Source organism: Phasianus colchicus, chromosome 4, assembly GCF_987193195.1.
Source record: "Phasianus colchicus chromosome 4, bPhaCol1.hap1.1, whole genome shotgun sequence".
Taxonomy (NCBI): Eukaryota; Metazoa; Chordata; class Aves; order Galliformes; family Phasianidae; genus Phasianus; species Phasianus colchicus.
Genome location: NC_143439.1, coordinates 21,253,132 through 21,279,440, shown reverse-complemented (window position 1 = coordinate 21,279,440; position 26,309 = coordinate 21,253,132). Strand labels below are relative to the sequence as shown.

Here is a 26,309-nt window from a genome sequence, read left to right as displayed (position 1 = left end):
TCAATCCTCACGCAGGAGACTCCCAGAGATTTCATTGCCTGAGCACGGGCGTCTGAGCAGGTCTGTTGGTGAAGGATGGCAGAGCAGGGCCCAGCACAGAAACTCCTGGCACCTACTAGGGCAGAGATCATCAAAGAATGTTTCCTGGCAGGGATTTGTAAGAGCAGGTCTCAAGGCATTTCACAAATGCAAGCAGTATTACCATCCTCGTGTTACAAAAACAAGCTACCAGAACCAAAGGATAAAGCTAAACAAAGTGCTGCCTTGTGAATCCTTGGTTGCACATCAGTGGTTTCATGAAATACAAGCTAAAAAATGCGACACTGTTTTTACCAACAAAGGTTGCCACAGGTTTGGGAAAAGTTTTCAGAAACACCTATCAGGATGCCTTGTCCACCATCTCGCTTTTCTCAGAAGCTGCCATTGCTGTTCACAATCTCCACTGCTTTAAAGCATTCACGTGGCAGTGCTTCTGTGTTTTCAAGGTCTCCTGGCCCTTCTATTTCCTGCACATCCCCTGCAGCAGAGCCAGAAGCCCAAACCAGTTTGCATCGACTGGGTGTGCTTTACTGGGGTGGGAGCACAAGGATGAGATCTCCAGGGGTTTTGTCCCACCAGCAGGGCAAACTTCTGCATTTCCAAGTGTTCGAGGGGCACTTACAAGTGCCACTTCACCCATGGGTGGTTATAGGAAGGACACCCCACCCCAAGTACAGGATCCATTTGGGTCCGTGCTCCATCCAGCATGTTTTGGACAAAGTTCAGTGTACCATCTTCCACTACCTTTTTATTACATGTTTTTCTCATCCTATGAGCTGGGACTAGTTCCAGACACAGTCCTGTCATGCCTGTCACAGCCCTGCACTCACCTTCAGGTGCCAGCATTGCCCAGCTCCACCAAAGGGTATGGAAAGCCTGCGCTAGTGCAAGGCCCCCTCTTGTAAGCACCTGGCACACTGTAGGAGTCCAGAGGTGTAATTTGGCTCCTTGGTTCTTGCAGGTAGGAACAAGAGGGAAGCCCAATCAAGACCTGAAGCTAGCTGGTGGCTGCTCAGCGGTGGGATGTCAGTGAGATGTGCTCCACATGCAGGTGAGCCCTGCCCAGGAGAACTGGAATGGAGGCGTGATGGGAGAGAAAGGGCCACTGCCATGGTGCAGAAAGCAGGGAGGTGGTGGCAACAGATTGTGGCAGTAGGTTCTACACACAAAGACCAGTTATTTTAGCCGGCAGCTTGGCTCATACAACGTGTCTCCTTATAACACTCTTCGGGATGCTGGAGAAAAGCACAAGCCAGTGAGGGAAGATCACGGGTGGTGATGGGCGCTTGGACACAGTAGGGCAGAGCTGAGGATGGCCAGAAACCGTCACGCATCGCCCAGGGGTACCGAAACCTCCAGCCGAGCTGAGTCCATTGTCCTGCGGGCGGGTTGTGCGGCGTCACAGAGCAGCCCGGCACCCCGCGATGGACGCGGAAGGCTTTCCGGCCCGGAGGAGGCGGGGGGAGGCCCGGTGGCAGGGCGGGGCGGGGTTGGGCCGGAGGTGTACCGGGGGCGGAGCGGCCGAGCCGTGCCGGGGCCGCGTTAGGGGCAGCCCGGAGCGGTGCGGTGCGGTGCGGTGAGGTGCGGGAGGTGGCGGGGCATGCCGGGCGGCCATGCCGCGCCGGGCCGAGCGGTGCCTGCAGATCGCCCCGCATTCTCTCGCCATCGTCCTGGGCGCCGAGGCCGGGGGGCGGCCGGCGGGGCCGGGGGGCGCGGCGGAGCTGGGCCGGCACCGCATCGGCTACGAGATCTTCGCGGACTTCAAGCGGGAGAACATGCAGCACTTCTGGGACCAGCGGGCCACGGCGGCGGTGGCCGAGACCTTCTTCCTGGGCTGGATCGACGAGCAGGTGCTGCTGGTGCAGGGCAAGGAGGAGCACCTGGAGGTGCTGCGGCAGGGCTGGGCTCGCCGCTCCCTCAAACCCCCCAGCGGCTTCCACATCAAATGCCTGGGTACGTGCCGGGGCGCGACGGGACGGGACGGGACCCCCCCGCGGAGCGACGGGTTGCGGGCGCTGTCCCCCCGTGCAGCTCCTGCCCGCTGTGTCTGTGTATTGGGTAGCTGGAGCGGGACGCAGATATAGGGGTGCTCCCTCCCTAGTGAGATTTTCAGACCTTTAAAAATGCTCCGATGCAAAGTTAACCGGGTATAGCTCGTGCGGAGAGCAGAACTCAAATGGTCTCAGTGTTTCTCAACGCCTTGTTTCTGGATGCTGGCGTGCTGCCGTGCAGCTCTCAGTCCTCTCGCTGTCACTGTTTCCCTCTGACTGCCGTATCTCCTGTGCAGAGGGGGAGGCTCAGGACCAGCAGTCCCCTCATTTTACATCACTGCAGAATAGGAGGTAAATCCTGTTCTATTGACAGAAATGTTTTTCTGTGCTTTATCACTGTTTATAAGAGGGCTCTGTGGCCCACAACACTCGGGGCTTGGTTTTGGGGTGCCCCATCCCATTCCTGCCCGCTGGCAGCATTCCTCAGGCACGGAGTGCTGTGCTCTGACCTTGGCATTGCTGGGAGGGAAATGCAAACAGCTCTCTGGAGCCCACTGAAATACGGAAATGCACTTCTGCTGGGAGTTGGTGTTAATAAGTAAACTCCCCAGTGTGTGGGTAATACACGTTCCTTGGGGGTTATCTTCACTGTGGATTTACAGAAAACTTGAGCCAAATTTTTGACTTTTTCATTTGACTTTAAAAACAGAAAGTGCTTCTCAGTGTTTGATTAAAGCTATGGAAGCAGAGCTAGAGCCCTGCTTGTCGTGTTTGTCCTCGGCTGCACTGAGGGAGATGGGAACAACTGAGCTATGGTTTTCCACTGCCTTCTTCCCCCTGGAGCCAAACTGACCGTCGGGGTCACGGGAGAAAGTGGGGCAGTGCTTGCTGAGTGCTTCCCAAGCCTCCCACTGCTGTTGGAGGGGAGCACCTCCTCTTCACGTCTGTGCATGTGGAGGCTTGGGCAGGCCCATGCTGCCCTGTGCCTTGAAGGGCTCGGGTGAGCCCAGGCTGGGTCTGGCTTCTGGTCCTCCATAGGCGCTGCTGATGGTTCTTACTGGTGGCACCCCCTGAGCGCTCTGCTTGTGGCAGGTATATCTGGGCCAGCAAGTTCTTGAGAGGGTCTGATGTCCAGAGATCCAAACAATAACATTAGACTCTGCTGAAGAGTTGAGCTGGGCATAGAACACATCAGAGGGCTGCCTTAGCTAGCTCCTTCAGCTTGGGGTTTGAGGATACAGGGTGTGAAGTGCTCAGTGCGTGGCTTTAACACTCACCTCTGGGGCAGTGTAACCCAAGGGTTACATGAGAGCAGCCTGCCTGCTGCCTGTTTTTGCTGGTGTCAGAGTTATCAGGCCGTTAGGAAACTGGGGGGTGTACCTTGGCTTCAGATTGGATGAGGAGCCCACATAGGCTTTGAAAGAACAAAGCCCCAAAGCCAGCTCATGCTATGTTTGCTGATTCAGAGGCCCAAGAAACCCATCCATAATCCTATAGATCTTGGAATGAAATTCACTGTCTTGGGTAAGAGTGACTTGCCGCTTTCTTGTAACTTTGCAAGGCTTTTGTAACTTAAGTCTTTAATGAGCGTTATTATTTTAATAGCATTTCTTTGACACGCCTTCCATTTGCTCCCAGTCGTGTTTGTCATCCTGGAAGCAGGATTTTTTTCCTGTTTTCAGCTCTTTGGTGCCTTCTAAACAAGGCTTGTGGGTGCTCCACCTCAGTTTCCAGTCTCCATTTGTGTTCATGGATGAGACTTCCTTCTGCGTTCCTTGCACTCCATTTTTGCCTCTTGGACAATGGGCGTCTTTGAGAGGTTTCCACCCGCTTTGTGGAAGGGCCATGCCCTTCTACGAAAGTGACCAGACTTTGTAACAGCCCCACGGTCACGCTCAGAGCCATTTCTCCAATTAGAAGCTGATGCTTCAAATGGCATTTTCAAGAAATGTATGGGCAATAATTAAACTAACTAGCACGAGTTACAATTCAGCGGTTTCGGTGGGGCTGGGCTGGTGTGCATTGTTTGTGCTCGGCCAGGCGTGGGGGGGACGGGGATTTTACTGCTCCACGAGCTGGAGCTAAGTGTTCCCTTTCTTCCTCTGCCTGCCCTCTTCTCTCCTGGCACCAAAAATTAAATGAACACCCCGCCAGTTGAGGTGTGCTAATTTTCACATTGAGTTCTCCCATCATTAGTGGGTGATTATGGTGCTGTGCAGGCTATTGGGCATTATGTGTTAAAATGTTATTCATTTATAGCCAATCATAAAACATTAATTGTCTGGGTTTTTTGTTTTGTTTTATTTTGTTTTGTTTTCCTCCCAGTTATCTCCTTTAAATGAAAATTTCAGTGAGGGAGTGTTAGGTTTCGTAGTAATGAAACCTCAGAGAAAGAGTTGTCTGCAGGCTCACCTACACCTTTTGTGTGCCTCATAGGCTTGCCCTGGGAATTTCAGGGAATCGTGTTGGTGACTTGATTGAGGTACTCAGGAATTTGCTCCCAACTTTGCGCAAAAAAGGAGTTCAGAAGTGTTGGGTTGGGCATTCAGTGTATTTTCTAAGAGCAGCTGTTAGAGACTGGCAAGAGGCAAGAGCTGTGTGAGTATCTAAAGGGGGGCTATGACAAAGAAGGTGACAGACTATTTAGCAGAGCCTGCTCTGACAGGACAAGGGGAAATGCTTTCACACTAAAAGAGAGGAGATTTAGGGGGACATAAGGAAGAAGAGTTTTACAACAAGGCTGGTGAGGCACTGGCACAGGTTGCCCAGAGATGCAGTGGATGCCCCATCCCTGGAGACAGCCGAGGTCAGGCTGGAGGGGCTGTGAGCACCTGATGGAGCTGTCGGTGTCCCTGTTCATTTCAGGGGGCTGGACCACATGGCCTTTAGGTGTCCCTTCCAACTCAAATGGTTCTGTGATTCTGTGAGTATGGGCTGTGTGTGCTGTGCATAATTTCTGGGTATGTGGTTGGTGCTGGAGTTGGAAATGCTTTTTGCTCTTTCACGAAAGCTGCAGATGGCTTACAAGTATAATGCAGGTTACCACCTTAATCTAAAATGCACAGTGAAAGTGAAAAACACACAGGAAGGAAAGATATGACTTAATTAATTTCATTTCTTTTTCTTTGCTTCTTCACTCCTCGTGAAGTAGCAAAGTCAAACACACTGACGCATTGTGCTCGTTGAGCAACTCGAGTCAAGGATGTGTGAGGTTAATGGACAGCCCGCGCCGTCTCTCCCGTTTTCAAGCTCCTCTCCCCCACAAAGTGTGCCATTGTGTGGACAGCCCTTCCTGGCGGCTGGGATTTAGCAGTAAACTCTTCTTAAGCAGCTTCTGGGCTGCCTTTGCTGCATGCTGAATGAGCCCATCTTGTTCTTCACCTGCCCCTTCATTTTTTTAGGAGGAAAATGAGATTTTCTGCTCCTTTTTAGTCCTTTTCGACTTCTAGTGAAGTACTGAAGAAGTTTTTCCTTTTGCGTCATGGTTAGGTTTTCTTTGCAGTTTGCTTGTAGAGGCATCTTGCCTAATATTTGTCATCCAAATGATGACCCCAGCTTCCTGACCAGCAGAATTACAGTTTGTCCCTGAGGTGGGGCATTCCAGAGCTCTACCACATGCTTGTCTGCATGTGAGACCTCCGTTAGGGAGAGTAACGGGGAAGATGCAACCCAGGTGTCCTGCAGGGCTCTTGGCACTCAGTGCCTTCCCAGCATGCTGTGCCTGCTGTTGGCTCCAGCAATTTGTGATGCCATGCCAGAAGCTTTCAGGGAAAGTAAAATAAAAGCTGCAAGCAGATGGCGGCTTCCAGTGCAGAAACTGTGGCTGTGAAAAGTGGAGAGGGAAGGGATATCTTAGTAATCAATTCCTGTGGTAGCAGAAGTTTAATGGGCTTTTGAAATCTGAAGGTCTCTCCAAACCATTCCTGCTATAAATATAAGAGCATAAATGTTTTGATTATTTTCTAATGATGCTGACTGCTGGGAATGTTACTGCAATATCCAGTTTCCACTATTGAAATTGCTACCTGGGTGGGCCAGATCTGCAAAGGTTTTTAAGGATATTCTGTTCTTCTTGGATTCAGTCCCTTCACCTACTATGTAAACATGCTTCCTTCTGTCCAGTTTCCCCAACCCTTCAGTTTGACCTGGAATTTCACCAGAGACCTCTGATGAGAAGTGTATGAATGCTAAGAATGTACAAGCATGTATGTTTTGATGCAATTAGATGCTTTCCTTTTGACATTTGAGCAGTTCTTCGTGTTCTTTTTTTAAATCAGACTCCTGCTCTGAGCGACAGCAATAGAGCATGCAATCAGAGGCTGATCCAGGGAATCAGAATAGTGGCTCTTCCATTTACTTTTTGATTACTTTTTTGCTAGAGAAAAAAAAAAAAAGAAAAAAAAGGTGTAATATTGCCATCAGCATTTATCAATTCTGTATTGGTCAGGCTCTGGAATGAGCTGTGCAGGGATGTGGTGGAGTCACAGTCCCTGAGATGTTCAAGAAATGTGTAGAGATGTACTTAGGGACATGGTTTAGTGGGCAGCTTTGGTGGTAGGTGAACAGCTGGACTGGATGATCCTGGTCTTTTCCAACTTTAATGATTCTGCGATTCTATGATTTTGGTTTTTCTTATGGAAGAAAGTACATGGTGCACTTAAATATGCACTGTATAATAACTTCCGCAGTGTGTTTTCTGGGGCTGAGTGTGCTCTTAACTGTGCAATGTGAGACTGTGTTGTTCTTCTTCCTTGGGGCATAGGGGCCAAAACAGAGGTCTGGAAACAGTCAGACACAGTACTGTTGTAGTTTGACCTCAAATTTTACTGTCAGCTGGTTCATGGATGGCTGTCAGCGGTCACCCTTTTACAAAGACAAACCACTTAAATGCTATGAAATGCCTCCAGATTTGATTATTTACAAAATTTTTACACCGTGGCAGTGAAAAATGCTAATATCTGAGGAGCTTGGTTTGGGTAGCTTCACAGCGGTGTGTTTTTGAAGCAGTTTCTGTCAGCTCTGAAGTGTTTCATAATGTCCATAGGCTAGCTCATGCCTGCCTTTGCAAGAGGGTAAAGATGCTGAAGAGCACAGAGCTATCCTTGGAATGTGGAATCCCACTGAAAGAGAGGAGAGGGTTGGTGACAAGCCTTGGTGGCTTTCCCCCTGACCCAGCAGGTATTCTGGAGGAAGCCCTGGCTGGGGCTGGACTGTGGCAGAAAAGTGGCTCAGTCCCCACGTTGGTAGCAGGGCAGTGCATCACTGCATCCATCGTTGGCTGTACCCACAGGGTACTGTGGGAACTCCTGCTCCCTTGGGGTTGCACATGCTGCAACGTGTGCTCTCACTGGGTGTTCAGAAGCTAACAAAGGAGCGAGACTGCAAGAATGGTGTTTAACGCTGGGGTTGTAAAGCTCCTAATATATTATTAGCATCAGGGGAAGCTGGCTGTGGCCATTGTGTTTGAGACCTGGCAGCAGAATCTAATGTGGTATTGTGAGACTATAAAATGAGTATTTTATTTAATAAGGGAATATTTTTGATCCTTAAAAAAAAAATAAAAAATAAAACCAAAAAACTATGTCATAGCTAGAGAAATTTATAGCTTAAGAAAAAGAGGCAAATTACTATATATACTCTTTCAGACTCCAGCTGCATTTTCTAACTTTGGTAATGCTACCCATGAATATCTCTGACTATCTGCAAAGGATGTGGAAGAAACTGGGTGTGTGAGAATCTCTCAAGGTCACTATGAGGAAGACTTGATAGCCTAATGCATGCGTTGAGTCTAAATACCTGCTTTGCCTTACCTGTATCCTTGGATCCATGTGGTTACGGAGTCCTCCAGCGCAAATAGCAATGCATTCATTATGTGTTGCGTGTTGCGTACTGAAGAGATTAACCCAGCATAAATAGGATTTATTGCTGCCTGGTAACTTACTGAGATCAAATTCTGAAGAGAGAGGTAACTCAAATCTTGTTAGCTCTACATGACACCACTGAGAATTTCTGTGGCTTTGGAGTTGCTTTTTATTGTGTATTTCTGTGTAAAGGAGTTCTTACTGTCGTATTTTGGCTGCTGCCAGCTGCCGTGAGCTTTACCAGCCACTGCCCAGCTCATGTGCAAGGAGCCGGGCTTTGCTTCGTGCTCTGGCACTGTTCAGTGTTTGCTCCTGCGCTTGCGTACAGCGGGGTTGGTGCCCAAACATGTTCCCTTTTCACTGACAGATGACACAACAATAGCTGTGTCTGAGAGCAAGCCTGGTGTTTGCTTTGGGTTTCCCTGAAGGGCCTCCTTTGTCTCCACCAGCTCCACTCAGGGAAGCCCGAACGCCTTACTTAATCCCAGGGTGCAGCCAAGGTGCTCTGGTGTCTGAAAGTACGCCAGCACCCATGCAGAGGGCTTGGGAGCTGATCGCTCCAAAGGAGCCAAAGGAGTGGATTGGGGATAGCTGAATGAGCCTGAATGGAGCTTTGCAGGCACTTGGTGCTGTGTTATGTGTGGCTGTAGTCTAGTCATGAGCAAATCAGCAACTGGCCTTCTCTGCAGGCTTGTCCTAATTAGCTGCATGTTCACAAGGTGGTTTAATGAGTTCAAAACTGGTAGTGAAGGAGAACACTAGTTTTGTAAGAAGCTGCAGCAAAGAATAGAAGTGAAGAGGTAATGTAAACAGCATGCAAAAAGGGAGCTGGAAAATAAAAGTTTCAGTTTCTGCAATCTGAGATGCTCAGGAAATAAGGGCAGCATTTCTCAGCTGGGTATCTTTAGATGTCATCCGTGTGGAGCTGCCTCTTTGATGATACAGACATCTGGAAGGTGTGGGAGACTGAAAGAGAAGGCAGGCCAGCCAGGTTTTCAGTCATATAGATGGATAACCTTGAACACAGTGCTTCTTGTGGTAGGGAAGCCAGGTTGATAGGTGCCAGCTCTGTTTTGTTTTTATAAAAAATGGAGACTTTGATAGTATTTAATGCATTTTCTTAAGAGGTCTAGCTATGGGGTGCCATCACCTGTTGTTCAGCCAGCCTGGGAGGTGTAGAAGGAAATGCATAGGACTTGTAAGGCTCTGAAGTTTTGCAGCTTTTCTCTGAGAAATTTTATGTGCTAAATCATCTCACGGGGAAAGCTTAGGGCAATTTTCATCTGGATTCCTTGCTGCCTTCATACAGATGCGTCTATAGGGATGCATACAATGTTTTAATCGCTGTATAAACAGAAGTTTCCCATTACTTTTCCTTGGGTAGTCACGAGTCAGCAAGGCACAGATGCCTCCATGTGAATTCAGCTAGTGAAGTCTGGCTTCAGTGAGAGGACTTGCTGTTTTAGATGTAGGCACACTGTATGTTCTTGTGTTTGCCTGACTGTCATTAAGAGGTTCACCTCAAAAATTAAACTGTCTGGTTACATCCAGAGTGGATTGTCTGCATCTAAGCCAGAAGCTCATTCTTTGAAAGCTAAGCTTGCAAAATCAGAAATAGTTTTCTTTGCATCTATTTTTTCAATACTCTGGAATCTAAGCAGAAGAGTTCATCCAGGTGTCTTCAGGAAAAGTATCAAATAGAAGCCTTAATACTTTGGGAATTAAAGTATCAAGAATAAGTCTTAATGAATCCTTCCCAATAAAGACAAAGTCGCAGAAAGCAGGCATCTTGACCTACAGTTTTTCTAGTTTTTCCACTTTGGCAGGAGTTACTAGATACCACCTTGTCATTTTCCATTGATTGTGATAGCCTGTAGCCTCTAGTTTATGGATTTATTATTAATTTATTATCAAGCCCATTGCTCTTGTTTCCAAGGTTTTTTGTTTTTTTTTTTTTTCCTGGTTGTTAGTTTGTCTTTCTTAGAGGTGTGCAGGTAGAACTCCTTGGTGAGGCCTATGCCAAATTTCTGTTGGAAGGTCTGCAGGGACATGCTTTTTGGCTGTGTGTCAAGCACAGTATGGCTGTGAAATGTTTTAGTGTCAGAATCACTACATCTATCCTTGTTCTGCTTTTCCGTGTCAATAGCTAGTCTCATTCAGTGACATATCTGATCCTAAAGAGGAAAAGCGAATTTATCTGTAGCCCAGTGCTTAAGTCTCCTTCATGCTTCTGCTTAGACAATTTTTAGACTTCGGGTTTCAAGGACTACTTCAACCAATTCTGGTGCCTTTTCAATGTCTCCAGTGTTTGGACTGGTATACAGGGCAAAGCATATTCTATCTATACTATTGTCTTGTGAGATAGAAGAAAAGTGAGCTATAAAATTCAGAGGGTTGATTTTTGTTACAAGTGATGGGGGTAAAAAGGAGATAAATTTGATGGAACTTTATTTTTTTCCCACTAGCTAGGAAGTTGTTGAACAGCAAGGGCGCACTATCTCAAATTTTTCTTGTTTCCATGCTAACACTTCTGCTCAGTGGCTTATGCATCCATATTTCCAATCCCTCATTATTTTCCATGGCTTTGAGTCCTTTGCATTGCCTTTGGTCTCAGTGAGTAATAGTCAACTGGTATAATGATCCTCAGCATTCTTTCATTTCTATTTCCAGCAGAAATATAGCAGATATAAGCCTTACTTTTCACTATTACCTTTCTGTAGACCTCTTTGAAAGGGGCTCTGCAGACACCAAGCTGAAAACCAGTGACTTTGCCAAGCCCAGCGTGTAACACTCGCGTGTGCAAGTACCCATGTAATCAAAGCTTGTTCTCTGCTCCCTGCACAATGCAGATTTTGTCAGCATTTTTCAGAGTTCCCAATTCCTGGTCTGTTCCCACCTGTTCTGGTGTGTCCGTGTTGTTCCTTGCCTTATGGCTGACAACAGGAGTGCTTTGGGGCTGAGGGCTTTCATGGCTCTTTCAGATGGATGTTGTGTGGGGAGGATAGGTATTCCTATAGTGCAAACAATGAGGTAATTATGCTCACATTTGAGGTTACTTGCGAATGAGAAATAATCTGAAGATAGGCAAGTGGGCTAAGAGTTCATGCTCAAAACCTGCCTGGATTTGCTTTACCCATTTCTCACCACTTTGGCTGTAGTAATTTCTTGTTGTGGCACCTTAGCCTCCTTCATGAATGAGTTGCGTTTATGTTTAGGAAAGCTTTAGTAGAACTATGGTGAGTTTGCAATCACAGATACTTAGAGTGGGTTTGGCATGAATATGGAGCCATAAACATGTGAAGTGTCCTGCAGAAGGGAAATGAAGCCAGTAATGAGTTGCATGGAATTTTTTTTTATCTAAACAGCATGGTAATGATGCATGATGTTGCCTATTGGTTTTGGGTTTATAAATTCCCTTACAGGCTTGTTTCTTTACTAACTCTTTTTTTTACTATTAAAAAAAAAAAGTGAGATTTGTCTAGACACTTTTGTGAGATGACCAGTCTTTGCTTCATCATTAAGCTGCTTGATTTTTTTTTTTTTGGTCGTGTTGCAGCTGAATATAAATGCACCTGAGCTAGTTTTGAACTAGCCAGCTCAGGTACACTTTGCATTCCTGCATTCAACTCCAGCCATAATTATGGATTTCAACAGTGGCTAACTTGTCCTGCTGCTCAGGCAGCCTGTGATGAGTTGCTGCATTAAGTGACTTAAGTCCCTGGATGAAAGCTGGCTCGGGCTTATTAGACTATACTGCAGTGCTGGGATACTGCAAACCTCCTTTATAAACTGAGCTGTTGCAATGAATTCCTTGTGGCTTTCCAGTTCCTGCCTCTTGGATTTCTTTTTCTGTCGACTTAGCAAGTGTGGCTTTTACCTTTACCCGTAAGTGACCTTTTCTCAGCAATTTCTCCCTAGTTAAATCTTGTGCTGACGTGCAGGTTCTCCTCTTCCTGTCCACAGGTGGCTTTGTGCCATGATCACACCAGCTTGATGAAGCATGGATAATAGCCTGGCCCTCCTCAGTGTCACTGTTTTTCTCTGTATCTCTCCTCTAGCTGCTTCTACAACCACCATCTTTCTCTGAGATGTCAGGTTGCTCCTTGATGATTCCAGAAATGGTGCTGCTAACCAGGGCTGTCAAAAGTTGGCTCTTGGAGTGAATATCGTGTTGGTTTGCTGTTAATATTTTGTAAACAGTGTGGTTTTGGACCTTAAAAACATGGGATAGTGCTGAACAACCACAGGAGCAGCTGAGCTGAGAAACGGTGTACTGGGGCCTGATGAGCAGAGATTCCCTTGGTGCTTCTAGTGTAGCTATGGAAAGTATGAGCCAAATCTTTACCAGTGTTCCCTTGCTTGCTTTTTTAAAATTTTTTGCTGCTGTTTCATTGAGGAACGTGCAGGTCTCCCTTCAGATGACTGATTGCAGGGTATCACCCTTTCTTCACATTTTTAGCAGAGACCAATTCTTACTCTTGCTCTGTGCGGCCATTGTGGCTTGGATTGGCATGGGTCAGCACTACTGAGGTCTCCTTGCCTCTTGCTCTGAGACAAGAGCCCAGAGTAAGCCAGGACCTAACATAGATTAGATATCTGAACAAATTCTTACAGGCCTGAAGCCTTATATTCTCTGCATTTCAGTCTACAAACAGGTATTGAGGGATGTTAAGCAGTTCAGGTGGGAAGGGGCCTCTGAAGGTCTCCAGTCCAACCAACCTCTTGCTTGCTGCCACAGCATATGGTGGTAGTAGCCACCTGCACATCTGGTGGATGGTTTCCATGTTTTCTCTGTGTTTTGCTGTGGATGGGTCCTTTTGTAACTGGCTCCTGTTGAACAGGTTCCCCTGGTCCTCCTTCTACAGGTTTCTCTGGATAAATAGGAGACCCAGCAGCACCAAGCACGTCTGGCTGTTCCACCCATGTTGCATGGACACCTTTTTTTTTTTTGAGGCAGATGGGACAGTTTATTGCATTGCACAGAGCAAGATAAGGCAGCTGGTGCCTTCAGATGCAATGAGCTCCTTGTTGAAAGAAAAACAAAACACAGCAAAAAACACCACAAAGTGTTTGGCCACCTCAGCCACGTTCGTCTGTTCTGTCAGATTCTTAAGATGATTGGCAAAGCCATAGCTGCCAGCAGATTTATATAGCAGGATCTTTTTTTTATGGCACTGCTTGTTCTTGTCAGCCACTTCCATCGTTTTCCTTTTATTTTTTTTCCAGAAAACCAGCAATAACTGCTGTAAGTAATTGTAGCAGGCCTTTTAAAATGGCCAATGAGCCTGGCTTTTCCTTAATTTTAAATGCTGAGAATTGAGGCTGTAATGACTCGTTAAAGGGATGTAATGGGAAACTAATTAACCAAAAGTTTTTTTTTTTTTTTTTTCTTTCACTCATGGCTTCATTTTCTCCCTCTTCTGTAACTTTTCTTTCTGCAGTTGACATGCTCCTTGTGCAAACACAGCCTTTGCTCAACTCACAAAGTCATGTTTTCAGTCTGGCTTTAGACTTACTAACTACATTGTTAGGAAGCATTTCCTTCTTATCTCTTGCCTTTCACTCTTATCTCAGCCTTTGGGCAGAAAACACTTGGCAGAGGCTGCAGGTCTCAGTGAAGGAGTGGAGAAGGAGACATTGACCATTCAGTCTTTAATTTTATTGTTTCCTGCAGCCTGGTTGATACCCTCTGGGCTATGAGAATAATAATCTTCATCCATCTTCTGAATAAATGATTAAAAATCCCACACAGCCTCAAAGCCTAGTTACGTATTTTTGCATAGATCAGGATGTCACTAAAAATGTAGAAGCCATACAAGACCTGTAAGCTTTCTGGCCCACCTGCTACTATTGCTATTAGAGCAGGTCAGTCCTCTTCCTAACACAGGGCTAGACTGGTTGTGTTCAGTGGCTGACTGGAGATGGGACTACACTGCAGTGGATCAGGAAACGACTAGTTGAAGGAAGAAGCCATTTGCATGGATGACTGTTGAGCATTTAGCAGGATTCACCTAAACCTTTCCAGGGTGCTGTGGGAGGACTTTCTTAAATAGAACTTTCAGCTTTTATTTGTATCAGCGGGAATTTGTAGTCATAGCACAAGTTAGACTGGTGAAATGGGAAAGAGAGATGCTTCAAGCTAAGGGGAAAACAGGAGAGAGAATATATGAAAACCTAGACTATGTGATTTCTTTTGACTTTTTTTATTAATATCTATTTTATATCCTTCTTGCCCAAGAAAATATGTTTCCCTGTTGATTTATTAACAGATCAGCTTCTGAAAGTCCAGCCAGAGATACTTCCTCAGTCTCCAGAAATGAGTACTCTTTCAGAAAGAATTTTCAGCTTTCCTTGAGGTTGTGAAGATAACGTTAATAACATCAGTTGGGTAAAACGCTTCTCTAAGTGATGGAACCAAACTCACTCTGGATTTGGTAGGAAGAGGAAGTCACACTTTTTACTGTTATTCCAGACTAACTTTGAAGACTATTGGTAAAATTGATTACTCATGTTATGTAATTGCTAGCAGAAGTAAATAATTATAAAGATATTGCATAAGAAATAGGAAATGAAACTAAAGATGACATTATGCCAGTCTGTAGTTACTGTGATGTGTAGGTATGTCAAATACTTTGTGAAGTGTGTGTTTCCTCAACTTGGAAAAAAAAATATCAAAAGAAAATAAACACAAAAAAAAGAAGTAGAACTGGAAAAGATATGAGGAAATGTAACAAGGATACTCCAAAGCACAGAACAGCTTCAGTACAAGAAAATACGAGATAGGTACCAACTCTATAGCACAGGGGAGAGATGTCTGAGGAAGGGATATTGTGTGAGCTTGCTGAGTTATGAGTCCTCTAGGGAGATGACGTTCTGTCTTTTTTGATGTAAGAATTTGGGAGCATGCAAATAAATTATTAGAAGCTAATTTTGAAAGCAATGAAAGAGCTGCTTCGCAACATATAATTAAATAATGACAAAGTTGTGTTTTAAATGTTTAGACTATACCATGGTTTTTATGAAAGATTTATCCTAATTATAATTAAAAGAAAAGAAAAAAAAACACTCAAGATTTTTCTGTTCAAAAGTAAATAGATACATCCATGGTACAAAAAAAACTCATGTTCATAAGAACCACTTTATGTACTGCGAGATCCTGTGTTGTTCAGCCCACGTCAAATGTAGAGCCAGTTTCTGTAGCCACTAGGGGCTCCCAAGTTGACAGGAGATGACTCACATAGAGATTTTCCCTCTCTGTTCTGTGAAACATAAGTGGTCTCTGGATCAAAAAGGCTGAACAAACAACTCATTTTACCATCCAGAGTTTGACTTTGTTGAGAAGGTTGTCACTGGGAGTTGGAGATGGGAAGCCCTTCTAGCTGACAGCCCAGACACGACTGTATTGAGTGGAAGTTTCCAGCCTGGAAATGCTGGGCTTGAATTCCCTATTTCATGGCTGAATGGGGTCAGTGCACTGGTATGCTGCTCATTGTACGATCTTCCCTTTACAGACACATCATTTTCTTCATCTGATAATTTGCTTCAAGGACCAGAAAAGTGAGTCTGTGGTATTCGCCCTGTCACCAAAAGAAAAACATGGGGACCTCCCAAGAGCTTATAGAATTGCAAGAGCCTACATGAAACCAAGGTTTCCTGGCGTCTAAGACTCTTTACAAAAGGGGAAATTTACTGCAGAATTAGTTTAGAAATGGACTGTTTAACTTACAGATGCTGTGCATGCAACAAACTGAGCTCAGCACATTCACGACTTTCAGATCCTGATCTCAGGAGATCCTTGAAGAGGAGATTAAATGTTTCTTCACAAGAGTAGTTATAATAACTTGAGTGTGATTACTCATGTGAATATTTTCCATAGCGTGACGGTAAAGTACAAATATTCAGAGTAATGTGTAATCGTGGAGGTGAGGAGAATTCCTTCTGCCACCTCTTCCAAGCAGCACAAGCAGAGCAAAGATCATGCAGTTTGTTTATTCCTCCAAGAAACAAATATTAAAAAAATGCCACTGCCTGTGCTCTGTGAAGCTGTTTGGCAGGTAAAAATATACTTGCCGATCTTTTTTTTGTAACACAGTCTCATTTAGATTTTTTTTCTAATTTCGAGTTGTTGCTTAGGTTGCTGTTTTACTATTATTTATTTTAATGTACCTTTTTATTGTTTCTGGAGAAATGGATTGTGCCAAGTAACATCAAACAGTGATAGTGGGCTTTCTTTCTCTTGCTATTATTCCTTCAGCTTAGGTCAGGCAATGAGAATGGTTTGCCAATTTTTATTTATTGTATTGAACTGTATGTAAGGGGTGATACGGAGGATGGGTAGTAGCTGGGCTCCCTGCAACTACTCTAGGGAATGCCAAAGGGCAAGATACTTACATGAGAGAGATCTTACAAGAGCTTATGCAGTGGCTTGACAGGTAATGGCTTAGGCATCTTTCTTTGCACAGATCTGATCAAGGAGTTGTTCCAAAGGATGCATCCAGCTGACTTAAGAGCTTGCCACATCCTCTCTTTCTCCAGTGCTCCTGCTACTTATCTTGTGTTGACATGAGCTCTTACTAGGCCTCTCCAAGAGCTAATTTGATTTGCTAGTCCTAAAAAAAAAACAAACCCAGCCCAGTTTTGTCTGTACTCTCTCTGCCAAATCCCAAATCCTCATTGTGTCCCTGTAAAATAAGTGGAGCAGTGAGTCAGGAGGGAGGTTGGGTGTAAGGTCCATCCCATGTGGGTTTTCAGCAGTATGTAGGAGTTAGGAGAGGGAAGCTGAGTGACTGGGCTGAAATAGCAAAACTGAAAAGAATAGCTAGAATATGCGTTCATATGAAGAGGAAACCCACTAGAAAGCCAGTGCAAGTCAGCCTCTGAATGCTGTACATGTATGTGTGTATGATGTGTCTCAGCTGTGTGCCTAATTTGGCTGTGGTTTCAATGCTTTGGGCTTCTGAGCAGTGTCAAAAGGACCCACTGCTTTGAAAATCTAGAAATAGCTTATAAAATGAATATAAGATTGAATATTGTGTCCCTAGTCCACCAGTGAGCTCTTTTCTCTCTGAACAATTCTTCCCTATTAAAAAGCTCAAATCAGATTTGTTATATTAGTCTGAAATCCAGTGGCTTTCCTTGACATCCCAGGCTTTATCCCTGCTTGGCTCCATTGACATTATGGCTACTCATCCTGAGCTTTTAAAACAGTGGCAGAACTTTATAAAATAGGGCCTTTATGTTTACTTTTGGTAAGCTCCTTTTTACTACAGAGCAGCAGTCTAGCAAAAAGCATATTCACTTGCACTGGTCTGTGTAAAGAAACTGCTTTGACCCTCTCCTTTGTTTCTGACTTTGTCTAGCTTATCGGCTGCCCTGTGGAAGCTAAGATATGTATGTCTTGCTGGCTGATGGGTAGAACGAAGTTAATTTTGCTCTAAGCCATTTCTTGAGTTCATATTACAAAGGGTAAGATCCTTTGATGCAGTACAGAGCAGAGGTTCAGCTATTATGGACACAATTATCACGATAAAGAATGAAGGGTGTTTAAGTGCTGCTGTCAAGCAGTGCTGCATTTTAGACATAAACGACAGGTAAAGAAGTCTAAGAAATAGCCATGTTGCTTCAAATGCCAAAGCACCATCCAGCATTCACACTGTGGGTCTTTGTTTTTTTTGTCTGCTGCATTGCCGGCAAAGCTGCTCTGGTCTATGAGGCAGGCATTTGGGAGGGCACAGCAGACCACTGAATACTCTTCCACAGTTTGAGGATCTTGCTTACCCTGTTTTGCTCCAGTGTCCTCATTTAAGGTGATACACGGCCTTCCTCCTGCTTTTCCTCCCCTCCTAGAAAACCCACAAACTTTGATGAGGAGCTGAGCTCATGTTCTCTTCCCCCCACAGCTCGGCAAAGAATGCTTGATGTAATCTCCTGAAATTATACATATAGGTGTGTTGTCATTATTATCGTGCTAGTGGCCATTTAGCTGTTTTATCTCGGTTGTAATTAAATGCTCGTTATCTGGGAACGAGTGAGAGCAGGTGGGTCAGGAAGCTGAGCGTGAGGCTGATCCCAGGCAGGATGTGTTTGGACCTGTGGACAGGAAGTGGCTGGCAAAGAAAGTACCTGCAAGAGTCTTCTAGATAGCACAGTATCTTTTTACTGTGAAAAAAAAAAGATTTCTGGTCCCTCAACATCCAGTTTGCACTGTTATTTGAAGAGGTTTCTTTGCCACTCTACACAGATTTCTTCTGCATAGCTCTCCTTACATCAACCCATCAGTGCATGGGATGTTGCTGCCCAGCTGTGAGAGGAAGTGTTTTCCTCCTGATAAAAGTTCTTATTTTCCTCAAGAGAGAGGTGAGAAGGTGTGTGGAGTTTAAAGATGACTTGCAGAGCATATGTGTCTCATTTGAAGTATTTTAGGATCCCATGCAATTATGACAGACTCTAAGTATAAAACAATCAACCCAAAAGCAGCCAGTGGTATTGGCAAGGAGGTGGTAAAAAGATACAAGTCAATTCTTATTAGTGGCTGGAAAGCTGTGCAGAGGAAAGAGATCTGGGAGTGCTGTTGATGCTTGGCTGAACATGAGCCAGAAGTGTGGTGGCCAAGAAGGCCAATAGCATCCTGGCTTGTATCAGAAATGGTGCAGCCAGCAAGAGCAGGGAAGTGATCATCCCTCTGAGAGAACTGGGATTGTTTAGTCTGGAGAAGAGCAGGCTCAGAGGAGACCTTATACTCTCTACAATTCCCCGAAGGGAGGTTGTGGTGAGTTTGGGGTCTTCTCCCATGTAACAGCAATATGATGAGAGGGAATGGCCCTAAGTTATGCCAGGAGAGGTTCAGGGTGGCTTTTAGGAAAGGCTTATCCAAAAGAGTGGTACTGCATTGAGACAGGCTGCCCAGGGAGGTGATAGGCACTATCCCTGGTGGCATTCAAGAAATACATAGATGTGGCACTGAGGGACACGATTTAGTGGGCAACATTGGTGGTAGGTGGACAGTTGGACTAGATAATCTTAGAGGTCTTTTCCAACCTTAATGGTTCTGTGATTCTATGATTTTCTTCAGTGAGGTTGTGGACCAAAGTATTCTGGTAGAAAACTGAAACCTCTTTCTTTAGAGAGAGAGCAAGCTGTGATATTGAGACAAATCCAGAAACAGGCTGAGCATCAGGGCTGTGCTGGTCTCCGGAGGAAGGAAACTGGTGCAACTGTTGTCAAGGAAAGGGTGCTGCTCCTCACAGCCCAGAGGAAAGGGTGTGAAACATGGCAATAATTGTAGGAAATAATTGTTGCAATTGTTCTGACTGCACAGCCCATTGTGAATGGAAATAGATGTGGTCCCTTTGGATCTGCTTCAAACTTCATGGTTCAAGAAGTTACCTAACCATGAGCTAAAAGGGATCTGACCAGACTTTTATTTTATTTGTGGGGAGGTGAGCAGGCTTTACATTTGCCCTGCAGTGTGTGTGTGTATTGTTTTCAGTACTTCATGGCCCTGCACTAGGCAAAAGACCTATATAAGCTCCTGATTACTTCTACCATGGGCTACCTGAGTTTGGAATTCTGGTTTTAGCATTATATATAAGGCTGGTTTTTGTTGCCCTTTTGCTGCCCATCCCATCTTTTCTTCACTCTTCCCTATGTTTTTCCTTCAGGCCATGACTGCCCCCAGATACCCTTTCCTAATCCCTACACTATTTTGCAGTCCCTTCCCATGGGCACACAGGATGTGGGTTCCTGCCTCTCCTTCATCCCATGCATCCAGGCTATGTGTGTGATTTCTCAGCTGTGAACTTTCGAGGAAATGTTCTCCTGTCTTTATGAGCTCAGACCTTCACAGGCTGTAATTATCTCTTGCTGTCATCGCTGAGACCTCTTTCCTGATGGTTTGCCTCACACAGGCACACATGTACACACGTACACTTATATAGCATCCCTACTTCCCTGGGCAGCTGTTGGATCATTCTCTCTGGATCTTCAGTCGCTGTGCACCCCTTGTCGAGCTGCTTTGGTCTCTGCCTGATTTTTCTGCTGTCTGCTGAGCCAGGTATCCCCCTTGGGTCAAGGGCTTGAAGTGTCTGCCTGGGCTGGCCAGGTCTTACTTTTGCTGTATTGAAATACCCTTGGTGGTTGTCTCCTTGGAATATTATCCTAGTCTTTGTGGAGAGATCCTTTTGCTTCAGTGTCTCCTGTCCCCTTGCAACACTCATCTTCAGATTAACTGCTTTGTTTTTGTTATTGCTTTGATTCTTCTATTGTCTAAGGCAGGCAGGCACTCATCTAGACATTTGGAAAGTGCACAACATTCTATTGGGTACTGAAATATTTATTAACCTTGTTCCACGATGACATTCTCTGTCAGTGAGGCCAAGTTCTTGTACTCACCCTTGTGCACCAGAGGGGGGAAAAAAAAAAAAAGCGCTCTAGAAATTAGTTGCAAGGGTGTCTGTGAATTTATGGGGCGTGTAAAAAGAAAGTAGGCTTTCTTAGAGAAAGGAGCATATGGCCCTGCTTAGCCTAACCTTTCTTTCCTCAAGTCATGCTATTTTTTTGAAAGAACTGAGGCTTCGATTCCTTCAGATGCACTTTGGCAAAGCCTTTGGAAAAAGAGATGCGCAGGGACAAGATGGTGTGGGATGCCTTCCTTCTCCTCCTCAGCACTGGAACCTGCATGGTGCTGAAGGGCTTTTGGTAGTTTGAGCTGACTGGCTCACTTGTGCTTATTACAAAGAGAGAAAAGCCTGTGAATGTGAGACACAAAGTAGCATTCCTACATTTGCTCTAGCTTGGATGTGCTCATCTGATTTTAGAGTAATTGTCATGACTGTGGTATCACCCTTTGTTGTCTCTGTGCCTTTTTCCATGGAGACACTCTGACAGAAGAGAATATGCATTCCGGGATGAGCTGATCCTGCATCTGAGAGTAGAAACCCAAGAAAGCATCATTTTAAATATGCAAAAATCCACACATACTCAGGTGGGAGCTTTCCTGTCCTGTCCTTTATCCCCTGACTCCCTTTCCCCAGCTCCCCTAACTATGGTGGTGGTGACCTCATATGCTTGAAGCAGCAGGGCAGCAGAACAAAGCAGTTTTTAAAGAAAAGAAAGCCAATTTATATCTGGTTTTCATTTGCTTTTTCTTCTATTTGGTAAGCTGTACGATATTAAATAATGGAAGACTTGCTGGTTCTTGTATCACAGGCACTGAATTATTAAATCTCACAATCTCTGATTTTGCTAAAGAATAATTAGTGTGTGTGGAATCTGCTTGATACATGCTGCAGATGTAATCGTGAGCTGGGGTGCTGTTAGCAAGAGCATTGTTGAAGTTTACTTTGAAATACCATCTTGCCAGAAAAGGAAAGAGCCTGTCATATTTAAAATAAATAAATAAACAATCTCAGAAACAGAGAGATTTGGGACAGCAGGATCAGGTACGAGTCATGGTAAAGTCTGTCCCCATCTGCTGGCTTTATTCTCTGTTAAATTTGCAGTGTAGGTCCTCATACTATAGTGTCAGTAGAAACGTAGGCAAAGTTTAAAGGATCTCTCTGATTAATGTGAGGATGCAAGTTTTGGGTTTTGTTTGTTTCATTAGAGCTGAAGGAGCCGTTTCGGTGCTTAGCTTGGACTCCTGCCCACCTGTAACCATATGGTGCAGTACTTGATGGAATGCAGATAATAACTTCATTTTCTTTGCTATTTAGGTTCAAACTTGTGCTAACAGGTCCCCTCCCAAGCTTTGTTTCAACCCACTGAGTGAACTTAGTGAGGAGATTCACCCCTCCGTGCCTCAGTTTCCCTATATTGCACACAACAATAATGACACACCTCTTCTTGTAATGCACTTGGACTGTACAGATGAAAAGTCCCAAATATGAGCTTGCCATATAATTATTGGGTCTTCTGCTTACACTCCAATTTGTCTGACCTTGAAGTGGAAACACCCATTGCTGCAAATGCTGGTGGTGAATGGAGTTAAATACAACAGGCAGCTGGTAACGGGTGGTGTTTCTCAGGGGTTGGTCAGTATTGGGACTGGCCCTGTTTAATATATTTACTGACTGTGTGAATGAGGGAACTAGATGATCTTATGGGTCTTTCCAGCCGTAATGATTCTATGAATCTCCTTCATTAATAAATGGCAGATAAATGATCTTGCAGATTCCAGGCCCTCAGATACACTCTATGAATGCAGGTGGTGTGGGGGTTATTCCTTTTTAACAGGATTAAACTTGGGAAGAATCTGCTTTAGGAGGTGCTTTCAAATTTTGGAGGCAGGCTAAAGGGGATCCTGGGCTGCTGATAGCAATGTGTTATCCAGATGTGCTGTGATCTGATGATAGGTGTGTGTGATCTGATACTGTGTACATTTTGCATCTTTCCATTTAAAAGTAAACACGTGAACTTTGCAAATAAACCAATGGTTGCATGTAATATGGAGCAATTGCACAGAGCATTGGGTAATTCTATGGCGTGACACCGACCATACAAAGTCTATACACGAAGGCTGACTCCTTGGATTTAGTGTGCTCACGATGTGTGCTGATCTCACTGTAGAAACTGCTCATGGGAGGCAACTGTTTTGTGAAAGCAAGACCTGTTCTTATTAGCAGTTCCCCACATTCCTTGAGTACAAGGCTCCTTGGCTTGAAAGCAAAGAACGATCTATGAGGCCATTTGGCATAGACTGGAGCTGATCTTCTCTGTGGTATCTGCTGTATCTGTTTTGCTAGGTTTCATGTTCTTCTCATCACATGCTGTTAAGTAAAGTGAGTATGAAATATAAAACAAGATCCAAGTGGCTCTAGCTTTTGCAAGTCCTAAGGTGTTTTACCATCTGGGAGCTGATGAAATCCTCATTCTGTTTGTCATGGTTTTGTCCTCTTGTGTTTTTTCGTTTCACTGTGCTTATCCAGTTTATGCAAACAGTGGTATCTTTCAATAACAAAGGTATGCTCTTCAGATAACATAGAGATTCCTATTTCTCTTCTCCTTTTCCAGTTCCACTGCTGTTTGCTTACGTGGAAGTGATGACGATATTTTCTGTTCTGTGTGTGCAGGTTTTTTTCTTCCCCTTTCCTTTCCAGCATCACTGCTGTTATTTCTTCCACATACCCAATCTCATTCTCTAAAACAGTTCTGGCTGCCTTTTCTTCTTCTCCAGCAGCCCTGTAATAAACTTTCCCAGAAGCGTAAGCCAGCAGTGGAGAGTCCCAGTCTCCCTTTGGGACAAACAAATTGAAGTGCAGCAATGCATGAGCTTCTGCTGTGTCAGTTTTTGATAATACTCTGGGAGTGAACTGCGGTTAAAATTGGCTGTGATTTCTGGTAGATAGACCCCCAGTAGCTGAAAAGCGTGAAATGGAAGTTATTAAATGTAAATGGTATCTCACAGGTACCTAAAAGATAAATTTTTATGTATAAATAATGAAAGGAGAAGGTGACCCTGTGCTGGATTTTGATGCAATAAGTAATTGCTTGTTTATCTGAATGTCCTAAGTAACTTTGGTCTAGATTCTGCTAATGCGCATGGTCTGCAGATATCTGGGCTTGGAGAATTATTTGTGTGTGAAGTAATTCACGATAACAAAGCTTTCATAGGAATGGTGTTAGAATGTCTTGCAATACTTTTTTTAAACACCTTTCAAACATTGTTGGTTGGTTTTTTTTGTTGTTTTTTTTTGTTTTTTGTTTTTTTTTTGTTTTTGTTTTTGTGTGTGTGGGGGGGGTTTGTTGTTGTTGTTTTATTGTTATTGTTATGCTTAAATTGCAATCCTGGAACTTGTTCCTAAACAGTAGATATATATTTTCTTGGTATGCAAGCTGTCTTACTACTTCAGACTGAAACCAGGGTAGCATAAAATCACAGTGCAGAATGCCAGAGCTATGCAGGATGCAGGCCACTAGCTGTGTTGCTGAGAGAGGAAAACCCTGCAGCATCACTCACCAAAGACTACCATTCAGCAAGCCGTCAATTGCTGTCCTCAGTTGTGTTGTGTGGGACACAGTTCATATGCCAAGACAGTGGACAAACTTGCTCACGCCTATTATTTTAATGCTGGGGAAAAAAAAAATCTTCTCTGGTATCTCTGAATACATTTCTTCTGAATGAAGCGTGGTGTGGCAGGCATGCAGAGGAGCTGGAAGTGCTGGTGGATTTCAGACACTTTTCCCCCCTCTTCAACACCTTTTCCAGTACTTTCTGAAGGTCAGGAGCTGCAGGATACTTGCTGTCAAGCTTCCACTTGTTCTACTGCTTTTGAAATTGGAACTCATTTTGCCTTCTTTCAGGCTTCCTGAGTGACTCTGGGCCCTCCAGGTTTGGTGCTTCAGATTGCTGAATGACTGTCTGCTTCTCTTGGTGTATGGTGTTGGCTTCTGGGTGTGATTCTGAGACTCATCTGATTGTGTGCTCTGCTTCTGAGCTTGGTCTAGAGGCACCTTTGGTCATACTCTGGTAGGAAGCACATCCCACAGCTCTTGGCAATGCTTCAGGGGCTCACAGAGCAGCACTGACGCATCCAGCCTGGCTCTTCAATGGAGAGCATGAGTGAGGTGGTGAGAATTTGCCTTTTACCATCAGCGAACTCTTTGGAGTTGTTTGGACATGTCCTAAGCTCACCGTGCTTTCAGGCCTTGGGATCCTGGGAACTGCAATGGCTACGTGCTGGGAATCCCACGGTGTCACAGCAAACAGGCTCTGCTTTTCACATGCAAAACCAGCTCCTCTGTGGTCAGATGGACACAAGGTCTGTACAACTCTGGACAAGCCCATGTGGCTGCAAGATGTTCCCTTAACTTGTGGGAGGAAAATCAGATGTAACAATGAGAAGTGTTAGCAATAGGACAAGAAGTAATGGCCTCAAGTTACACCAGTGGAGGGTCAGGTTGGATATTAGGAATAACAGCTTCTCCAAAAGAGTGGTTGGGCATTGGAAAAGGCTGCCCAGTGAGATGGTGCAGTCATCGTCCCTGGAGGTGTTCAAGAAAAGGGTAGATGTTGCACTGAGTGACAGACAGAGGTCTGGAGCCTCTGAGCAGGCTCTGCAGGCTGATCATGCCACAGGGTGGTTCTGGAAATTTTTGTGCAAATCCACTATGGTGTTGGCCTCAGGAATTTCTTTTGGTACCTGCTCACCTACCTGAGTGCAGTGCAGCTTGCTCTGCTTGGGATGTGAGGCAGGAGGTGGGTCTGAGAGGAGAAACTGAAGGAACCAAACAATGAGTAGAAGAGTCTCCATGGGTCTAGAGTTGGTAAATGACATTTGTACTGATTTGTGAGGCTGCTATCACCTTCAACCTTAAACACTGTTAAACGCTGTTCCCTGATGATTGCCATTACCTGTCAGGAAACAGGTGGGAAAAGTATCCGGGAAAAACAGGACAGATTTTTATGTAGTTTTGGCAACTGGGGCAAACAGTCATGTTTTCATCTGGCATTGTGTTTCTTGGTGCAAAATGGCAGGAAATGGGATTAAGAGATCACTTTCACACTTGTCTGTGCATTAATTCAAACACCCCAAATATTCCCCTGACAAGAGAGTCTTCAACACAACAACAACATTTAATCTCCATATTGCAAACATCTGACATAACTTATTTTTAGCATTGCTCATACCAAAACCGACCATTGACAAATCTTTGCCTTTGCCTTCTGCTTCCCCATTTTGGTTTGGACACCCCCCCATGCATTTCCCCATAACAAATCTTTCCAGTTCCCTTGATCGTGGGAGTGATGCAAGGGTAGTGGTAATCCTGTCCAACACCTTCCTGTCCTTTCCCCTAGATTTGTGCCTGCTTAAATGTGCTTAGCTAAACTGCAGGTGGATAATCCCACGTGTTTCTGTGGAGGCAGGAATAAGAGGGCTGTCAGGAAACTCTAGCATTGTGAAGACCGGTGCAACTTCTCAGGCTGTGCTTTTAATCAGGACGATTGCAAAGCCCTGACATTTTTGTGTTTGAAGACTTGTTGATCAAGGCTAGGACTGAGCCTGGAGGAGGTATAGAAGAGCAAAGCAGACCCAACACTGCTCACTGTCGACGTTCAACCAGCAGCAGTGCTTGAGTTCATTGCATGGCCACCTAGGAAGGATCCCGATCCACATGCCTATGCACCTGTGTGCTGAGCAGGGTGGTAGTTGTCACACCACTCACTTCTGTCCCATGCATCCCATAATAATGCAGTGCCACCTTCCTTCAGCTTGCATCAGCCGCTGCTTGAAATCCCTGCACCCAGCAAGCCCTTCTCTACCAAGTTTATCTCTTTCCTTTGCAAATGAGTATGAAATTCTGCTTTCAAACTTCTTTTAGTTTGTGGGGTGGTCAAAGACCTTCTGCAATTATCAGGAGGGATACACCTTTAAATCACTTAAAAATGAGCAAATGGTTCTCTCTAACGCTACAGTAAAGC

The 26,309-nt window shown here is 44.8% G+C and overlaps 2 protein-coding genes across 2 annotated transcripts in view; both read left to right on the top strand.

The window, feature by feature from the left end:
* TRAPPC11 (trafficking protein particle complex subunit 11) overlaps positions 1 to 1,090 on the top strand; it is a 34,487-nt gene extending 33,397 nt beyond the window's left edge. The window contains exon 29 of the mRNA XM_090138897.1: positions 1,001 to 1,090. Coding sequence (XP_089995023.1) covers positions 1,001 to 1,072 — 72 coding nt within the window. The 3' untranslated portion in view covers positions 1,073 to 1,090. The remainder of the gene's footprint in view (positions 1 to 1,000) is intronic.
* A 6-nt stretch (positions 1,091 to 1,096) lies between these two features.
* The window catches only part of STOX2 (storkhead box 2), a 127,692-nt gene continuing 102,479 nt past the window's right edge, over positions 1,097 to 26,309 (top strand). Inside the window, exon 1 of the mRNA XM_031607505.2 lies at positions 1,097 to 1,992. Within this exon, the coding sequence (XP_031463365.2) occupies positions 1,653 to 1,992 (340 nt within the window). The 5' untranslated portion in view covers positions 1,097 to 1,652. The remainder of the gene's footprint in view (positions 1,993 to 26,309) is intronic.